Here is a 17,327-nt window from a genome sequence, read left to right on the forward strand (position 1 = left end):
GCAATGACTCAGAAAGTCATCTGCCTTGTTTGGTTGTGACTCTTATCTGTCTTTTGCCCTCTTATCTAGCTCCAACTGGAAGCTCAGGCAAAAGAGATTGGTTCCAAGCTTTGGTTACTATCTAGTTCAGATACCAGAGCAGAGAACTAAGAGAGTCTTCCAAGGTGCTCTCACACAGGAGTTGCTCATATTACAGCAGACAAGCTCTCCATGGAAAAGCCACTCTGGTGATGACTGCATTTCTCTGCTGTTTCCTGGTGCCTTGCAAAGCATGATGGGGAATGCAGCACAATTTAAGGATTAAAGGCAAGGGATTAAAAATCCTGAAAAACTGAATCTCAGTTTGATTTCATCACTATTGTCAAAAGACAAAAATAAGAATGATTTGTTTTTATTTGTGACTTGAATGTGACAAGCCTTAGCCCCACAGCAGGTCAAAAACCTGCAAGGCTGCAACACAGTACAGCATGAGCAGAAAATGGAAATGACCTGTAGGGACAGTTTGACTGGTTACACTATTTTGTCTTATTTGCTTCAGTTGGCCACCTGTGATGACTGATGCTGCATGGACTAAGATTCAGCTATTTGTTACAGGATATATATTGGAGTTAAATTTTCAGTTAGTGTATGTACCAAGTTGGGTTGCAGATTGTTACAAAGACTCAAGTGTGTAGATCTCCTGAGGCCTAAGTTTAATTTAACACTATCAATAGCAAGAATCAGCAAACTCTTTCCATTAGGGCCAGGTAGTAATTATTTTAGGGTTTGCAGATCGTGTGATCTCAGTCACAACTAATCAACTCTGCAATTGTCAAAAAAATGCCAAAGCATGATTGTATTCCAAGAAAACTTTATTTACAAAAACCAGCAGTGGGTCAGATTTGGACTGTTGTTGTAGTTTGCTCATCCTGATCTGTAGGATCGTGCACTAAATTATTATGATTTTCTAAGGTTGTCTTTAGGATAAAAAGATATAATGTATATAATAAAATACAATGTGCTTAGCATATAGTAAGCCCTTGAAAATAGTAGTATTACATAGCTTATATTATATAACTTAAGCTGTCATTGACTGGAAGGAGCATCTGTGTTCTAGAGGTGTTTAAGTATGATTAACAGTAATTAATTATAGGAACAAAGATGTATTTAGGATTTCCAGTCTTGTTATACCAGTGGTAGTCTAAAGCTTCTTGTATAACATGTCTTTGTGATGTTTTTTCTTGTCAGAGACACATGCCATGAACTCTTGGGGCACGTTCCACTACTTGCTGATCCTAAGTTTGCTCAGTTTTCACAAGAGATAGGTCTGGCATCTCTGGGAGCATCAGATGAAGATGTTCAGAAACTTGCCACGGTGAGTTAACTTTCGACTTGTATGCCCATTTGTAAGGTGAAGAGTGCTTTGGAGACATTAGCTATGGAATATAGACAGATATTCTGGTGAGAGCATGATTTTTACCTAAAGCTGTTCTTTGGAAGCATAGTGAACTTTTGGTTTTATTGCCCACCGGTATATTTGTATTTTATCCTTTTCTTTCAGGAGTCAACTAGATATAAGAGCTACATAGTAAGAATTTTAGGTTTGTGAGTCATATAGTGTCTGTCACAATTACTCAGCTCAGCTACTGTGGTACAAAAGTAGCCACAGACAAAGATAATGAATAAACATGGCTGTGATCCAATAAAACTTTATTTACAAAAGCTGGTGGTGGGCCATATTTGGCCTATGTGCTGTAGCTTGCTGAATCCCACAGAAATATTAGTAATAGGAAAAGATATGTATTTAAGACAGAATAGGAATTGTACCTGGGATTATCTCTTTGCTTAGTTCATATGGTTGTGGTCAGATACACTATGACTCAATAGTAAAAAACTCAGTTTTAATAATTATTCTAAGTACAAAACTGGAAACATTCAATGAACCATACCACCAAGGTTCTTCTCAGAAGAAATAATCAAGTACAAAAAGAAAGGTATGATGTCGGGTGCTAACTTTAAGATGTTGAAGAGCTAGATCTAGAGGCTCATATGCCTTAACTTGGCCACATTTCAAAGAACTCAGACAAAGAAAGAGGTTTAGGAACCTTATGTACCTACAAGGACCAAAGAATTCCCTAATGAGCAAAACTACCAGGGGAAGAAAAGGGGGATCTTAGACTGACTGTATATGGCATAAATACACACCAATGTCATATTAGATATGGAGGAATATTCTTTACTCACACCAAGAAATGTTTTCTCCTAGATTTCCTGAAAGCCTTGTCAGTATATATTGTTTCTTACTTTAATAGAGATTGGGAATTATGAAATATTTCTCTCCTAAAAGAGAAACAGACCAGTACAAACACTTTCAGTGACCCTTGGTGTTAGCCTGGGTATGGAGAAAGGGTAGTGAGGACATCAGGGAACTAGGGGACCGTCCTACTGGTGGGTACCATAACGGATGCAGGGCTTTGTGTTGCCAGATTTTCTGAAGTTTTGAGAGAGACTGACAATTTAGATCTCTGATTGAAATTTAATGATTTAAAAATTTTGGCTTATTAAAGAAAACAGCATAATGAGACAAAATATATTTGTAGACTGAATGTGGATCTTGACTTTCAATTTGCAATCTCTATTGAATGGATTGTATCTTGGGGCATTGGTTATCATATTATTGTATTATAAGTTATTCCAAAACTTAGTGGCTTCAAGCAACATATATTTATTATTTTGTAATGTTTATGGGAACTTGAGAGCAGCTGAGCTGAGTGGCTCTGGCTCAGGGATTCTCATGAGTTGCTGTCAAGATGCTGGCAGGGCCCACATCTGTCTGAAAGTTTCCGAGTCTGCTTCCAGTACAGCTCACTCGTGCGGCTATTGGCAGGAGGCCTCAGTTGCTTGAGCCTCTGGCTTTTCTTCCACAGAAGGTGACAAGAGACAGAAAGAGAGAGAGAGAGAGAGAGAGCAGTCTGTAATACATTTTGTGACTTGATCAAATATGAGTCATGTGGGCCATATTCTATTACTGTGAGTCCTCCTATTTAGTCCCTCAACTGAGCTCTGGCTTTAAACTTCATGTTTGGAAACTTCTATGTCTTTTAAATTTCCCTTAAAATCTTTTGGTTTCAGTCTCTGACCCCCCACAGGTTGTACTCTTGGTCAGGGATGAATATATTCTTGGTCAGGCTGACTCTGAATAGCCACAGACTGGGATGCAGCTCCTCCAGGCTCTGTGTGAGCTCACTGGGCATGCATGTATGTGTGCATGCAAACCCACACATACGCATCCAACTGGAGAAGGAGAGGAATCAGGTAAAGTTAATGGATGCGACTGAAGGTAGATCCTAGTGAATGCCTGCATCCCTTTATAAGAGCAGTGATAAGAAAGCAGTTTTACTGTCCTTTATTTTTCTACTCCATCAGATAATGATTAATTCTATCATTCCAGCTATATTAATAATATAACATGGTCCTCCTCACTCTTTAGAAATTTAGAGTCTGTATGGATAAAATTTAAGACTTTTCAGAGGAAAGGTTTTGGTGAGTCTTGAAGGATAAGATAAAGTGAGCCAAGTGGAGGGGAGGGAAAGGGGCAGTAGAGGGCCAGCTTCAGTGACAATATGACATAGCTATAGTTTGGCAGGGATGTATCCCTTTCTGGAGGGACTGGGAGGTGAATCTGTCTCCTAGCTTTTTCCAGCTTCTACATTGCCAGCATTCTTTGGCTCATGTCTCCCTTAGTCCATCTTTAAAGCCAGCAGTGTTGCATCTCTCTTGAGTTTTCTTCTCTTGTCACATCTCTGTAACTGACTATGGCTAGAAAAGACTCTTTGCTTCTGAGTGCTCTTGTGATTGGATTGGGGCCACCTGGTTCATTCATGGTAGTCTCCTCATCTCAAGATCCATACCGCTAATCAGCCTCATATTCATGGGCTCTGGCGGGTATGGGATGGGTGTCTTTGGAGGATTACTATTTTTTATATCTACTTTTATACTTGCTAGGGAAACAAAACCAAATTAATACTTCTATCTCAAAATCTATTTTACAAGGGCCAGCAAACTTGTAGGATGAGTTAGGTTTTCTTATTAGAAATTTACCCTCCCCCACATCCTCTCAGTTTCTTCTTTCCTTTCTGGTCCTGGGTTTTGAACCCAAGTCCTCAAACATTCTTGGCAAGTCCTCCACCACGAACTACATCTCCTCTCCTTTTAACTTTTAAAAATTTGAAGACAGGGTCTTACCAAGGTGCCCAAGGTAGCCTAGATCCCTCTGCCTCCGCCTCTGAGTAGGTGGGATTACAGGCCTGTGCCACCACACCTGGGTAGGAACTTACATTTCTTAGCATCATTCCAGTATCCCTGGTCTCAGATTGCCCTACCTCTAACAGCTAGAAATATTTCCATCTGATAGAGGTCATTAGGTCATTTGTGATGTTTCTGTTTCTTTTTTTTCCCACCCTCTTCTTTCATTGTTCTTTCCCTGGAATGTATCTACTTTTCTGCAAAAGGGAATCCAAGTTAAAAGATATTATGTGGCTAAAGAATTCTAGGCACCATGAAGTAGGAGCAAGAAAAGGGCAATAGGTATTACTTGCTTCAAGGAATTTAATCTAGTACACACACACACACACACACAAAGGAAAACCAAGAGTCAGTGTCATGTTTTATTCATGGACATAAGAAGATGTATAGAAGTGTATTTAATGTCAATCTTTCTGGCGTATGTGTGAGCTCTGTGTTCAGAGGCTGGAATGCAGAATTGAGGGCAGGAGCCAGAAGTGATAGTCTTCTCTGTAGAGGAAATAACTGCTGGCAGGTGAGGGAGGTCCAATTGACCACCAAGGTAGCCAACCTGCCTGCAATCTTGAAGTGACTTTGACAGTTAAAAAAAGAGTGTAAATTTGAAAATGTCTTTAATGCAGGAGATTTTGGATCTCTTCTAAGAGCAGTGGAGAATTTAAGCATGCATTTGCCTCTCCTTGGTTTTACCTGATTTACTCATTGCTTTTTTTTCTTGATATTTTCTTGATATTTTGCCTTGATGTTGAGTCCCCCCCCCCCCACCTGCCCCAAAATTCCCTCTGACTTTGTTTTTCTCAATTCCAATTCTTTTCAATTTTGTACACTGGCCACTTACTTGGAGTAGTGTTTGGCCTAAGAGAAATTTGGAAAGAATTTTCTAGGTTGTGTGCAGGAGGAAAGACTCACAGTGTGATGAGGCTGGGGAGACTTTTTCTGACATGATATTAAAGATGCGATTGACTTCTCCAACCACATCCCATTCCTCAGTTCAAAACAAAGTGAGTAGAAAACTAGAAGATAGTCTTGAAAGAAGACACAGTTAGATTCCGACCAGTCAGTTTCAAAGTGACCTCTGGAATAAATACCCTGTTGGATAACATACATATCAATGACCCTCAAACAAGCCATACAATAAAGCTAGAAGGCAAATTTAGTGACTCACTTGCAAAGATTAAGAGATTAAATTCAGGCCTTACTGGCAGGGGTAACAAGTGCTGGCTGGCTAGGCTAGATGAGAAATGGAACCATTATTAGTCGATTCCCTCAAAGTTGTTTGCATTAACTTTCTTGAAGAACTACTAGAGGAAAATGAGAGATGAGATATGCTAAAGGAGAAAAATCCATAGAGAGGACAAATGGAAAAACCACGGAAACCACTCTTTATGCAGAGCAATGAGTCAGGCTGTATTATTCTTTTACTCTAGGTGAGATTTATATTATTAATGACTTTGCTTACACAGTGCCTGTTTTTCCTTGCTTAGTGAATTTAAGCACGTATGAAAAAGACAGTCATGCCCAGTGAAAGCAAACACTTAATAATTTCTATGATATACTGTCAACAAATCTGTCTAAGGAAGAAAGCAACCTTTACAAGGACTAATTGGCACTACCAAATTTGGTTTTGTCCACAGCCACTTTTGGACTTCTGGGTCTGATTTTTAGAAGGACCAGGCCATGTTGTCTGTAACCACTGAACCCCTTTGTTATATTTCTGCATGGTATTTATTTTGACATTTTAATAATGGCCAGTTTTGAACATGAAGCTATATCTGCTGTTTTATGTGGTCAGTTGTTGCTATGCCCTGAGAATCATTTAAATGAAACTTGTTTGTATCTGAAGAAATTGATGATGAAGCTTGGAAAATGTATTTCACACGCATTGTTATGCATGTAAATAATTTGTCCTCTGGTGGATGATGAATAAGGCCACTGGTTTTGGCAGCTGTATGTTTTTTATACTCATCCTAGCTGCTCAAGGTCTGTGCATGATAGATATGCAAAAATATTTTCAATAAGGAATATTTAGAGTGTGTTAAAATTTTGAGACCAGCTATTTCCCATTGGACTGATGGGTAAAGTGAATTTAGTAGATTAGTGTGTACATTGGGGCTGTAAACTTCAGCTGTTCATTTGCCACATAAACAGTAAATACATAGGAAACAGCCTGATATAAGTTAATAAAGAATACTAGAAATTGTGGAGAGCTGGAGAATATATACTATACTTAGAGACTTTCAGATTCAAAAATTAAAAGATTCTTTGGATACAAATTCAAGGAGGAGAATACAAGTTCTCTGTTACCAGTCCTTGTGTTTGGAGTGAGATTTTTACATTATACTATGCCAAACTTGAGGGACAAGCCCATGCCAGATGCATTTTTATATCACATTGTATATTCTCAATTACTGTTTCCTGGGCAGTGGAATTTTTTAAAGAAAATATGTCAGAAAATTGTTCAGAAGAGATAAGTATCTTATTGGAATTAAAAAGTTACTTGTTTTGAATGCAATCTTTGAATAATTACAAACATGATTCTTATACATACCCTGAATGTGTGTCAAAGATTAATTCATTAACAAAGGAAAAGTAGGATGGTAAAATCTGGTTCAAAGAAGTATTTGAGGAATTAAGAATATATACATACTGGGCTGAGGATGAGAGAGAAGGCCACATTCCAGGTTGAGACTCTGAAAACAACCCATTCCTGCCTCTGTTGCTAGCCTTGCACTGTGCAGTGGAGAATTCTCAGTTGTGACTTTTCAAAATCTGGGTTTGGATTCTTGGAGCAGCTGAATTGCTATTGCTCAGCCCTCTATTTTCCAGCACTGGAGATCTGAAGGTAGAAAAACTCACAGTGGTCAGGAACTTCTTCCAGGAGGTGACCAGAAGTCAGGAGAAAGAGCTACATATATTTAGTAAATGCAGGACTCCAGTATTTAACAGACCCAAGGCTTCTGATCCTCAACAAGTTCTTGCTGTCCTCATGGCTTCCAGTCAAAGGAGTCAATCCTGTGAGGGTTCAAGCTCCTCGCAGGATGCACACTTCTCTCACATCCTGCTAAATGTGCTCCTAAATGCCAAGTTATGTAAGTTGGTGTCATTTCTGCTCCACAAGTATCAAAAGAAGAAGCAGGTCACCATGAGAGAAATGCTGCATGTTCTGCCCCATGATTACTGTAATAACTTCCCTCTGAACTTTTGGGAACTCTGTGAGTCCGTGTATCTGGGCTTTGGCATTAAAATCCGGAAAGTGAATTACTCTGGCAATACATGTGAGCTAGTCCCCATTTTGGGTCTTACATACAGTGGGATACTAGATGGCGATGATGAAAGAATCATTCTTCAATTTGACATCATTATATTCGTCCTGTCTCTAATCTTCATAGAGGGCAAACGTATCAGTGAGGAGGACCTAACTGCAAAAGTGAAAAGATGGGACATATTAGCTCAGTCTGAGCGTATTCATTTTGAGGAAGCCTGGAAATTCATCACTGAGGATTTGGTATGGGAAGAGTACCTGATGTACTGGCAGATTCCTAACAGTGATCCTGCTCGCTATGAGTTCCTGTGGGGTCCAAGGGCCCATCTTAATGGAAACCAGCAAGATGAAACTCCTAGTTCATATGGCCCATCTTAATGGAACAGATCCCAAGTCTTACCCAGAACTATATGAAGAGGCTTTGGAAGCAGAACTAGGTATAGAGCCAGGGTTCCTGAGAAACAGGCGATATTGCCCAAAGGTGTCAGTGAATATGTTCTCCCCCGAGAAGAAATGAGGCCCATTTTCAGTCTCTGTGGAGTGCAGGCAGTTTTCTAAGTAGTGAAGGCCAGGGGAGGGGTAAAATAGCACGCATAGCATCTTACTGTCTCTTCTACTTTGGTTACTTGGAAATGGACACAGGTTTTCTTTAGGGTTTTTTGAAGTATTGGTCCTTTTTGGGGGAGACTGAAGTAGCTTGAATGTTTATTGAATGGTATTGATCTCCTGTGTATTTTTAGTTTTGTGATATTGATATTTGTGTTTTCTGATGGGAATGTGATTTTGTGTGACATTGATCACAAATGGAGTGCCTTTTCCATTCAAATGTAACAGTCTTTCCTGTTTTATCATACAAACAGAAAAACTATTCAATTTATTTATGATAAAATGGGAGTGGGATAAGAATTTCCTTGAAAATTGTAAGTTTACATCAAGTTAGAGGGATAGAAAAAGTGATAAGGATGAAAATCAAATATTGGCTGCTGCTTATTTCTTTTCCCCTGTTGATCTATACTATTAAACTTATTTATTGCATACCTGAAAAAAAAAGAATATGTACATACCGAGGGAGAGACTGCTGAACTTAGGTACAAAATGGTTTATGTAACCATAACCCTGATAAGGTTACCATTTCTACTAGGCAGAAATCATTTGCCTGTCTAGTGCACAAAAGTAATTTGTAATTTATCTTCACCATTTAACTTTTTTTTGGCACCGGGGATCAAACTCGGAACGTTGTGCTTGTGAGGCAGGTGGCAGAATTTACCATTTAACTTTATAGCATCTGGGGCCCTAATAGGAAGTTGGATTAAGATTGTATCCTCCAGATCAGTGCTTTTCAAACTCTAATGTGTTTATTTTATTTTTAAAAATGTGTTTAAAATAACTTGAGGATCTTGTTGAAATATAGATCCTAATAGAGCAAGTTGGGAGGGGACCTGGGATTTGGCATTGCTGACAAGAGCCAATGATGCTGATGTTGCCTACTCTTCCGGGGCAGGAGAGGCAGGGACATTTTAGACAGGTAGGCCTGTTAGGCGATGATGAAGTATGTCTTTCAAAAGGCACACTATAGTATTTCGGCCTCATTTCCATAGTTTGTGTTCTTTTTCCTAAAAACTGTATTAATAGGATGCCATCAGGTAGGACTTGTGCAGTATGAGAGGAGTTCAAGGACTCATCTGTTCAAGGACTGAAAATGGATCTTCTCATTTATCAGAGCCATATCATTGGCTTTGTTTTGTATGTATGTGCGCTCATTCTTCTTTGGTCTACTAAGGCAAATTATTCATTTGTACAGGAATGCACAAACAAATTTACTGATCAAATGAACTTTAGGAATTGGTTCTAGAAAGACATCAATTTCACTTCCCCCAAATGTTAGGGAATATAAAGGGGCATCTTTCACCAGTCATACAGTATGTCCCATCCTATGATGCAGATGGCTTCAATTCAGACTATTCATTCTTCACATCAGCAAGGCATTTGCAACAGACAAAGCTGTGCATCAACTGTAGGAGAAAGTAATCAGTGTGAATACACCACAGCTGTTTCCCAAGCAGAATAAATCGGCCTCTGGCCCAGTTGGAATTTTCCCTCTACAGAGAGTTTTAGGTCATCCATTCAGTTCTGTCGACCCTGGAATGTGTTTAACGTTTTTCTGATTGAAGAGATTCTGTCACTGCATCTTCATAACGTTGATGAGAGGAGAGACTTGGCCGGGGGTAATGAAGGAATAAATACCCTTTCCCAGACATGTTCCTGGAACGTTAGCCTTATGAAATGGCATTGTGAGTTCTGTAAAGGAAGGGACCTATAGGCAGAAATACTGGGGACACTGGGTTGATCAGCTTGTTCTTCAGAGTGTAGGACTTATAGAGCTTTTAATAAAAATATTCTAAATGAATCTCCAAAAGTGATTAAAAAGTTATTTTTTAAACTTACCTCATTTCTTCCATTCTGAGATGCCACTGGGTATAAAACAGTGTTACTTTAATAGTGGTTTTTGCTGTTTGTTTAGGAGGAAAAAGATTTGGCTTGCAACATTTTTTTTTTTTTTACATTGTAAGATGAAACTCTATTTTAGAAATGTTAAAATGTGGAAAACTTAAGAATTAGGAAAATAATTATGTGGCAGCTATCTCTTCTTATGGTACATGTACTAGCATCCTAAGCTATTGATATTCCAAGGAGCGCAGTTCAGAGTGATTCCTTTAAAGGGTAGGATTCATTGTGAGCAGAGCTTATTGATCATCAGCTTTTTTCTTTTTACAGGAAAAAGTTACCAGGAAATTAGCAATACAGGGATCTGTTTGTGTTTCCCTTTATCAAAATAAATAATTTATTATTCCAAATAAGAGCTTTTATGGGTTGGGGTTTTTGACAGCTGTGAATCGAGAGTTTGTATTTCCAGGTATAATTAGTACTTTTTTCATGTTGACAGTAGTATTGAATAGTAGTGTATAGTCAGTCTTAAACTAATAATCAACTGTAATCACAATAATTAACTATTATTCACACTAGAAGTACAATTGTAAAGGCAATTTTACTTATGAATTGCTTATTAATATTTTCCTATTTGCCAAGGACATTAGCCTGTTTCCCAGTCTCTGTCTTTACCTGCCTGACTCTGGGTGGGGAACCTTAGATGCTAAAAAGCTTATGCCTAGATGTAGTTCTTTCTGAACATGGATAACATTAAAAATGACCCTTTAGTATCTCAACAGAAAGCTTGAAATAAGCCCCAGGATTATTTATTCCATGTGGAGTCTTTGAACTGCTTCGGCTATTTGGATCATTTGATATAAAGCAGACAAAGGGCTAGAGGAACACACTTTTATACATTCTTAATTGAGATGTTGGGTGGATGATCAGTTTGTATGTTATTTCTAAGAGCAACTTAATTAAAAGTTAATAATATCTATTCCAACTCATTACTTTCACTTCTATATCTGCTGTGCATATAGAAAAGTGGTAGCATCTTGCAAGGAATGCTCAATTCTTTAACTAGCCACATAGAATTTAAACTTCTGTCCTTTCTTACTGTTTTCATCACTTGTTCTTTTTCTATTTAGGAACTCTAAGATCACATTCCCCTCTGACTAATTCTCTTCTGAGAACATTTAAAATACTGTGGCCAGGGCTGCTTTGCCCTATCCATTTGTGGATGTTTCACTTTGGATATTTGTTGTTGGCATTATGAAGTGTTTGCCATGTATTTATATTATGACAAGAACACCACAGTTATTTGGCGTTTAAAGAAATGAGCTCTGCATTGCGCACTATGCTTAGAAACCGATCTGTTTACAATCTGCAATAGTGGTACATTTTGTGTAACTCAAATATTTCTTTGTCATTTATAATTGTATTCTAGGGCCCCAGAGAGCTATCCTATAACTGCAGATGAATATCAACATAAATCTATTTTCGTTATTCAGAAACTCATAAAAATGGAGTTACTTTGGTAACTTTGTTCTCTGAGTTCTGAGCAAGTGTTGAGTCTACCCTGCATTGTACCCACTTAATTTTGTCCACACAGAAGCACTGTAGTCACCAGTTAGTATTTCTCAGCATTCCTCAGAGCTTGAAGATGCTCTTCAGCTGTTGGATGGATAGTGCAGAGAAGTTCAAATGTTCAATATTTGCTGAAATTAACTGGCTACAGGAAGATTAATAGGAGAAAAACCATAAAAATTTATTAGCATGCATAAGCACAGGGGTCACGAAAAATATAAAACTTTAAATACAAATGCAAAGTATTGCTTTCTGAGTTCTTGCAGTAGTATGTGGTGTGGTGCAATAAGGTAGAGAGAATCTGAACTTAAATTAGCACGTCTGGGTTTGGTACCAGTTTTGTTATTTTCTAAGTTTGTGTTCAGATTAAGCATAGAGAAACAAGTGACACTACCTCTTTCTGCCAAGATGTCTTCTTTAAAATGGGGAATATTCTCCTATTACCCACTGCTAAATGAGGAGCAAATAAGATAACATATGTTTCCATGATACCATGGCACTATCTGTGTCGCACCCAGGTGTGGTACTATTTGACATCACCATTACCTAAGAAATTCTAACTACACCAAAGGAGCTATGTCATTAACAAAAGATTTTTAAAGTTATAGCCTCCAAATTCTCCAGATCATCATATGGTTTAAAAGTCCTGACAATGAAACCTTCTTACTTTTTCTTTTCAATGCAGCTTGGATGCATTCATCAAACACAGATTTCTGCAGTCATTTTAACTTCCATAAAGATATACAGAAGAAAGTTTTCTGGCTTCACTGCAATGGGGAAGGCTCTCAAAATCTTAACTTGTATCAACAGAAAAAACTTTGGTATAATTCCATTTCTAGCAAAAGCAGAAACAAGATGGTTAGGTTTTTTTAATCAACTAGAATAGCAGAAGTAATGTTGTATCAAACGATAGGAATTTAATTACCCCATTCCACAAATGTAGTTTTCAAATGAAAGAGTCAAAAGGATTTCCAAAGCTATTCTTCTGAACTGTGATATAAAAAGCCGGAATACATTCAGTAGATGTAAAATGTATTACTGTACATCATGAGCCACTACAATGAATGGTAGCACAATAAGAAACACAATGTGAGATTGAACACAGTGATTAAAAATCTCTTCACTCCCTTCTTGGAAATACATACTATAATTTGCTTAGAGGTTTATGTGCTTGTCACTCTAATGATGGGCATTTTTGGAGTATTTCTGCTGGGTTGATTTGAAACTGGGGACAGGTATTCCAGAAAATGGAAATGCTGTCCTTTGAGAGCTTAAATCTAGACTAGGTATAAGTAATAAATGCTCTTAGGGTTGGGAGCAATAAATCACCCAGAGTGGGGGGCACATCATTCTTTTCTAGGGCCTGAAAATCTGTCCTTTATAATGTTTGTAAGAATCATTCTCTCAGCAATGAAGAGGAGGCTGCTACAGGGTGAGTCAGGGACTCCTCTATTGAAAAGTCTCTACCAAGACCATGGTTTCTCCTTCTTATTACAAAAGTGACAAATATTCATTATAGAAAATTTAAAACAATGGATAAAGAAAGAAAAGAAAGGCCATTTGTAATAGCACAGCAACAATGACCACTTTTAACATTTTGGCATATAGCCTTCTAGCTTTTCTGAAAAGTCATTTTGCCACATCAAATAAGAACTTAGTAAAAAGGACTCCTGGCTTTGGAATAAGGAACAACAAGGTGTTCATCCATTTATCAAACACTTGTGCTGTCAGGAGAGACTTTATCTTTTATATCCACAGAAGAAAGAATAAATTGGAAATACTCTGGAAACACAGGGCTTATGGCTTTTCACTCAGCTAAGTTGTAGAGTGTTTTAGTGAATAACATATGTGGCTAATGAGTTTTGTTTTCTTTTCCCTTTTATTTTAGAAAAAAGTCAGCACATATCTCATTTTTCCTGAAAAAGAATTGGTTTCCATGCATATTTTCTTAATCTTCACATCTTGTTTTCTTCTTTGCCCCATCATTGAATGCAACTTTTGTCCAATCTAACAACATTCACTCTTCCTATTGTGAATAAGATCGCAAACATTTACCTGTTGCGAAATTATTCTAAAGGCCCTCAATTGTGATTGCCCCTGGAAACTGGAATTGATAATACAGAGTGAACCTTATTGTATGACACTGTGTGGTTTTCCTGAGCCTGTGCATTTTAAGGACCTGCAAACAAGGCAGTGCAGTGTTGTAATGGAGAGCGCAGCTTTGGAGTCACATTAGTTAGGTTCATATTCAGGCTCAGTTACTTACTGGCTAGATGATGTCAAAGTAGAAAGTATTCATGACACTTGCTAAAATGTAGGAAGGCAAATGACTTAGGACCATCATGATAGATAGAAGGACCACTGCAATGGGGTTTTACAATAAGGGGAAAAAATTGGGCTCAACTCCCAGTGTAACAAAAAATAGGAACTTACGGTGGTGGTTAAAGCATGGAGAATTACTAAAGGAAGCATCAAGAATAAGGAGGGATACTGGCTAACTAAGAGGACTCTTGCAGAAGACAGGTCACGATTATAGATGTCACTTGGGGGATGGAGGGAGATAAGGAGCCTGATCAGATATTAAAGGTGATCACATATTGAGGATGGGCAATTTTGGCTAAAATGACTTAAGATTCTTGCTAATAATGGACAAGGAAGAGATGAACACGTTGAGCACAGAAGCCTATAGAAGAAAAAGAACCCAGAGGCAATTAACTAGAGTTTGGTCAAAAGAGAATTTTTATCCATAACTTTGGATATGTTACTTAACCCCAATTTCATCATCTTCAAAATGAGACTAATACTACTATCTGACCTCATATGGTTGTGAGAATTAGTGCTTTAGCACAGCATGAAGGTGCTTAGCATGGTGCTCAGTGTTAACAAGATGCCAGCTAGCACATTTCCCATGATTGTGCTCTGGGACTTGCAGGTAGCCTATCAGTAAGCACTTGTGCACAGGAAAGTCCCTGGAGAGAGTTTCTACTTTCGCAGGTGTCCTTGGGTAATTCTCTTTGAACATCTCAGGTTTTCCCTTCTGAAATGCAGACTATGCAGTTTATTTTACAAAAGTTTTAGATGGAGATAGCAAGCTACTTTGCAATGTAAAGTGTTTTATCTCTAAATAATAAAAGTAAACCCTCCTCTAAAAGTTGTCAAGCTGCTCCTTGGAAATGAAGGAGGTTTCCCTGACTTGATAGCACACCTTCCCTGAGTGAACATAGAGAAAAGCGAGTTGCAGGAAACAGCTTGGGAAAATAAATGAGAAAATACTGTTTGTGCCAAAGAGAGCCTGTGAAATATGAATTCCTGACTAAACTTCTAAAACAGATTAGAAGTGATGCTGTTCATTGATACATGCAGTCCTCCCTTAATAACTAAACAAAGCAATAAACTTGGGGGTGCAAATCTTGGCTGCTCCTTCTCATGAGCTCAAGCTTCTGATAACTCAAGTCAGGTGTGTGCAGTTTGGCTGTAAAATAGCTCATTAACATAAAAGTATGCAAGGAAACTATTGAAAGAGTTCCAGAAAAAGGTTATGTGCTCTATTTTGGATGCATTTTGGATGCTTCTCCATGTTTGGATACATGGGTCTTTTATTGGGGTCCAACTAGCAAGGTTTAAAAGTTATCTGTAATAAGAAAGGAAAGCACCTTAAAATATTACTTTGCTTTAGTTAGAAACATTTAAATGTTTAGCTCTTACACATTTTTTGGCTTTTTACCTTTTCCTTTCTCAAATCTAGTTAAGAAGACTTAATTCTTCTAAGATAAAAAGTTGAGTCTATAATGGGTGAGAAAAGGGGCATTGGATTTTTTTTTTGCAAGCAAAACCCCAAATGTTTATTTAAAATATGAAAAGTAATGTTAAAATATTATCCAAAAATTATGTTCAGTTTAACAAGTAAAAAACGAGACAAGGCAATGGATTCTGGTTCACAGCAAAGGCGTCCTGGCAAACTAGATGAGACTGATTTTATATATCTATATTGCTTACATTTGAATGTCAGGGGATAACATCATTACAAATGTTCCTGATTCCTAGCTTCTTTTAGTAAGACTAGCCTTCCTGGTAGTCACTGTTTTCACACAAGGGGATAATTGGCTCTAGCTGAATTGTTGTTGTGCCTTTAGATGGTATCTTGGCATGGTATTTTCTCATTGCTGGGACAAAATACTCAACACCCACAAGTTAAAGGAGGAAAAGTTTCTTTTAGCTTGCAGTTTGTAGAGGTTTTCATAGCCTGGCTCTAAGGCAGGGTGGCGTGGCAAAGGAGCATGGCAGAGGAGAGAAACAGTCCATGGCAGGACAGGCATGTCCTTTTTTCCCTTTTTATTCCATTCAGGCTACAATCCTATTGATTGGTGCCACCCACACCCAGGGTGGGCCTAACTATTACTCACACCCGGAACCATGTTAAACCAATCAGTGGACTAATCCAGTTACCTCACACCCATAATCCAATATCACATAGCCATGATCCAATCACCTCTCCAAAGCTCCACCTATGAGTGCATGAGGCTTTGGAGAGACATCTAGAAATAAGCAATAAAAGATGGGTTTCATTATCCTCATTTGGGAAGTGGAACTTCATCTCAGTCACCCACCTTCCTTTCTGGACTGGGGTATTATTAGTGGAAGGGAAGGAGAATAATGAGATCATCATTCTAGGGAGGAGCAAAAACATCAGCTCTTTTGGTAGCCAGAACCAGAGAGTACATGTCAAAATAGCTTATCATGAGGCATCAGAAATATTTCAAGTCATGCCATTCTTTACTGTCTCACGAATTCTCACTATCTGGAATCAGTTTTGTGCCTGTCAAATAATCCAACTAAATCAAATATAAGCACATATTGCTGTAGTTTAGAGTAATTCTATATAGTACTTAGTTTTGTGCTTTGTAATATGGCTTTTTAATATAAAAACAGTGCATTATATTTCTAACATAGCCTCATTTATTGTAGTCTCAGCTCTCTTGAGCTGTGCTTATTGCAGAGCTGTTCCCCCCAGTAAGACTCAGAAGAATCAGCTTTTGTTATGACTGGTTTGTGTTGTGTGCTTCTCACTGCTTCTGACTATGCTGTGTTACTCTGTCGATCCAGGGGCCACATGGGACATGAGGGCATCTAGCCCAGGGTAGCCACAAAGGATGACTGCAGGCAAGGTGGATGATCCTTACCTGACCTGGCACACTCTACTCAAACTGTCAAGAACCTCAGCTTAGTGTTCTGTCACGTTCAGTCACTCTGGAAACACAAAGAGGACAGTATAGTATAGTGTAAACTACCTGCTCTTAAGGGGCTGGGCACACTGCTTCCAGTCCCTAAACTTGCAGAAATTACTCAACCCAAGTCTCAGTTTCCTCAACTGTAAAATAAAGGATTTAGTTCTGGCACATAATATGAATCTGATAAATGGTAGTTATTTATTTTATATTCTCCATTTTACAGGCAAAGAACCTAAGACTCAGAATGGTTAAATAACTTGCCCAAGGGAGAATAAATGGCAGAGTCTGGCCTTGAATTTGGTCTATCACTTGAAGTCAAGGTGCTCAAACTTCCATATTTGATTCCCTTCCCACTGCAAGCCTCCCAGGGTAGCTGCATGATGTAAAGAGCTTAACATGGTGTCTGGGGCAATGTAGGTTTCCATACCCAGCAGTGATTATTATTAGAGATATGGAAGCTCAACTGAGTTTAAATGGCTTTGAGTTTCAATTACCTACAGACCTTCATTGTGACAGGGACCCCAATTTGCACTTGTACCTTT

The 17,327-nt window shown here is 38.3% G+C and overlaps 1 protein-coding gene and 1 pseudogene across 1 annotated transcript in view; both read left to right on the plus strand.

Annotated features, from left to right (window-relative positions):
• The window catches only part of Tph2 (tryptophan hydroxylase 2), a 113,472-nt gene that overhangs the window by 72,798 nt on the left and 23,347 nt on the right, over window positions 1-17,327 (plus strand). Inside the window, exon 8 of the mRNA XM_004845027.3 lies at window positions 1,228-1,354. Coding sequence (XP_004845084.1) covers window positions 1,228-1,354 — 127 coding nt within the window. The remainder of the gene's footprint in view (window positions 1-1,227; window positions 1,355-17,327) is intronic.
• LOC147823662 (melanoma-associated antigen 10-like) lies at window positions 5,131-8,581 on the plus strand (annotated as a pseudogene).

The sequence above is a fragment of the Heterocephalus glaber genome, unplaced genomic scaffold (genome assembly GCF_053883595.1).
Source record: "Heterocephalus glaber isolate CG9 unplaced genomic scaffold, H.glaber_assembly_v1.0 deba00001571, whole genome shotgun sequence".
Lineage (NCBI taxonomy): Eukaryota > Metazoa > Chordata > Mammalia > Rodentia > Bathyergidae > Heterocephalus > Heterocephalus glaber.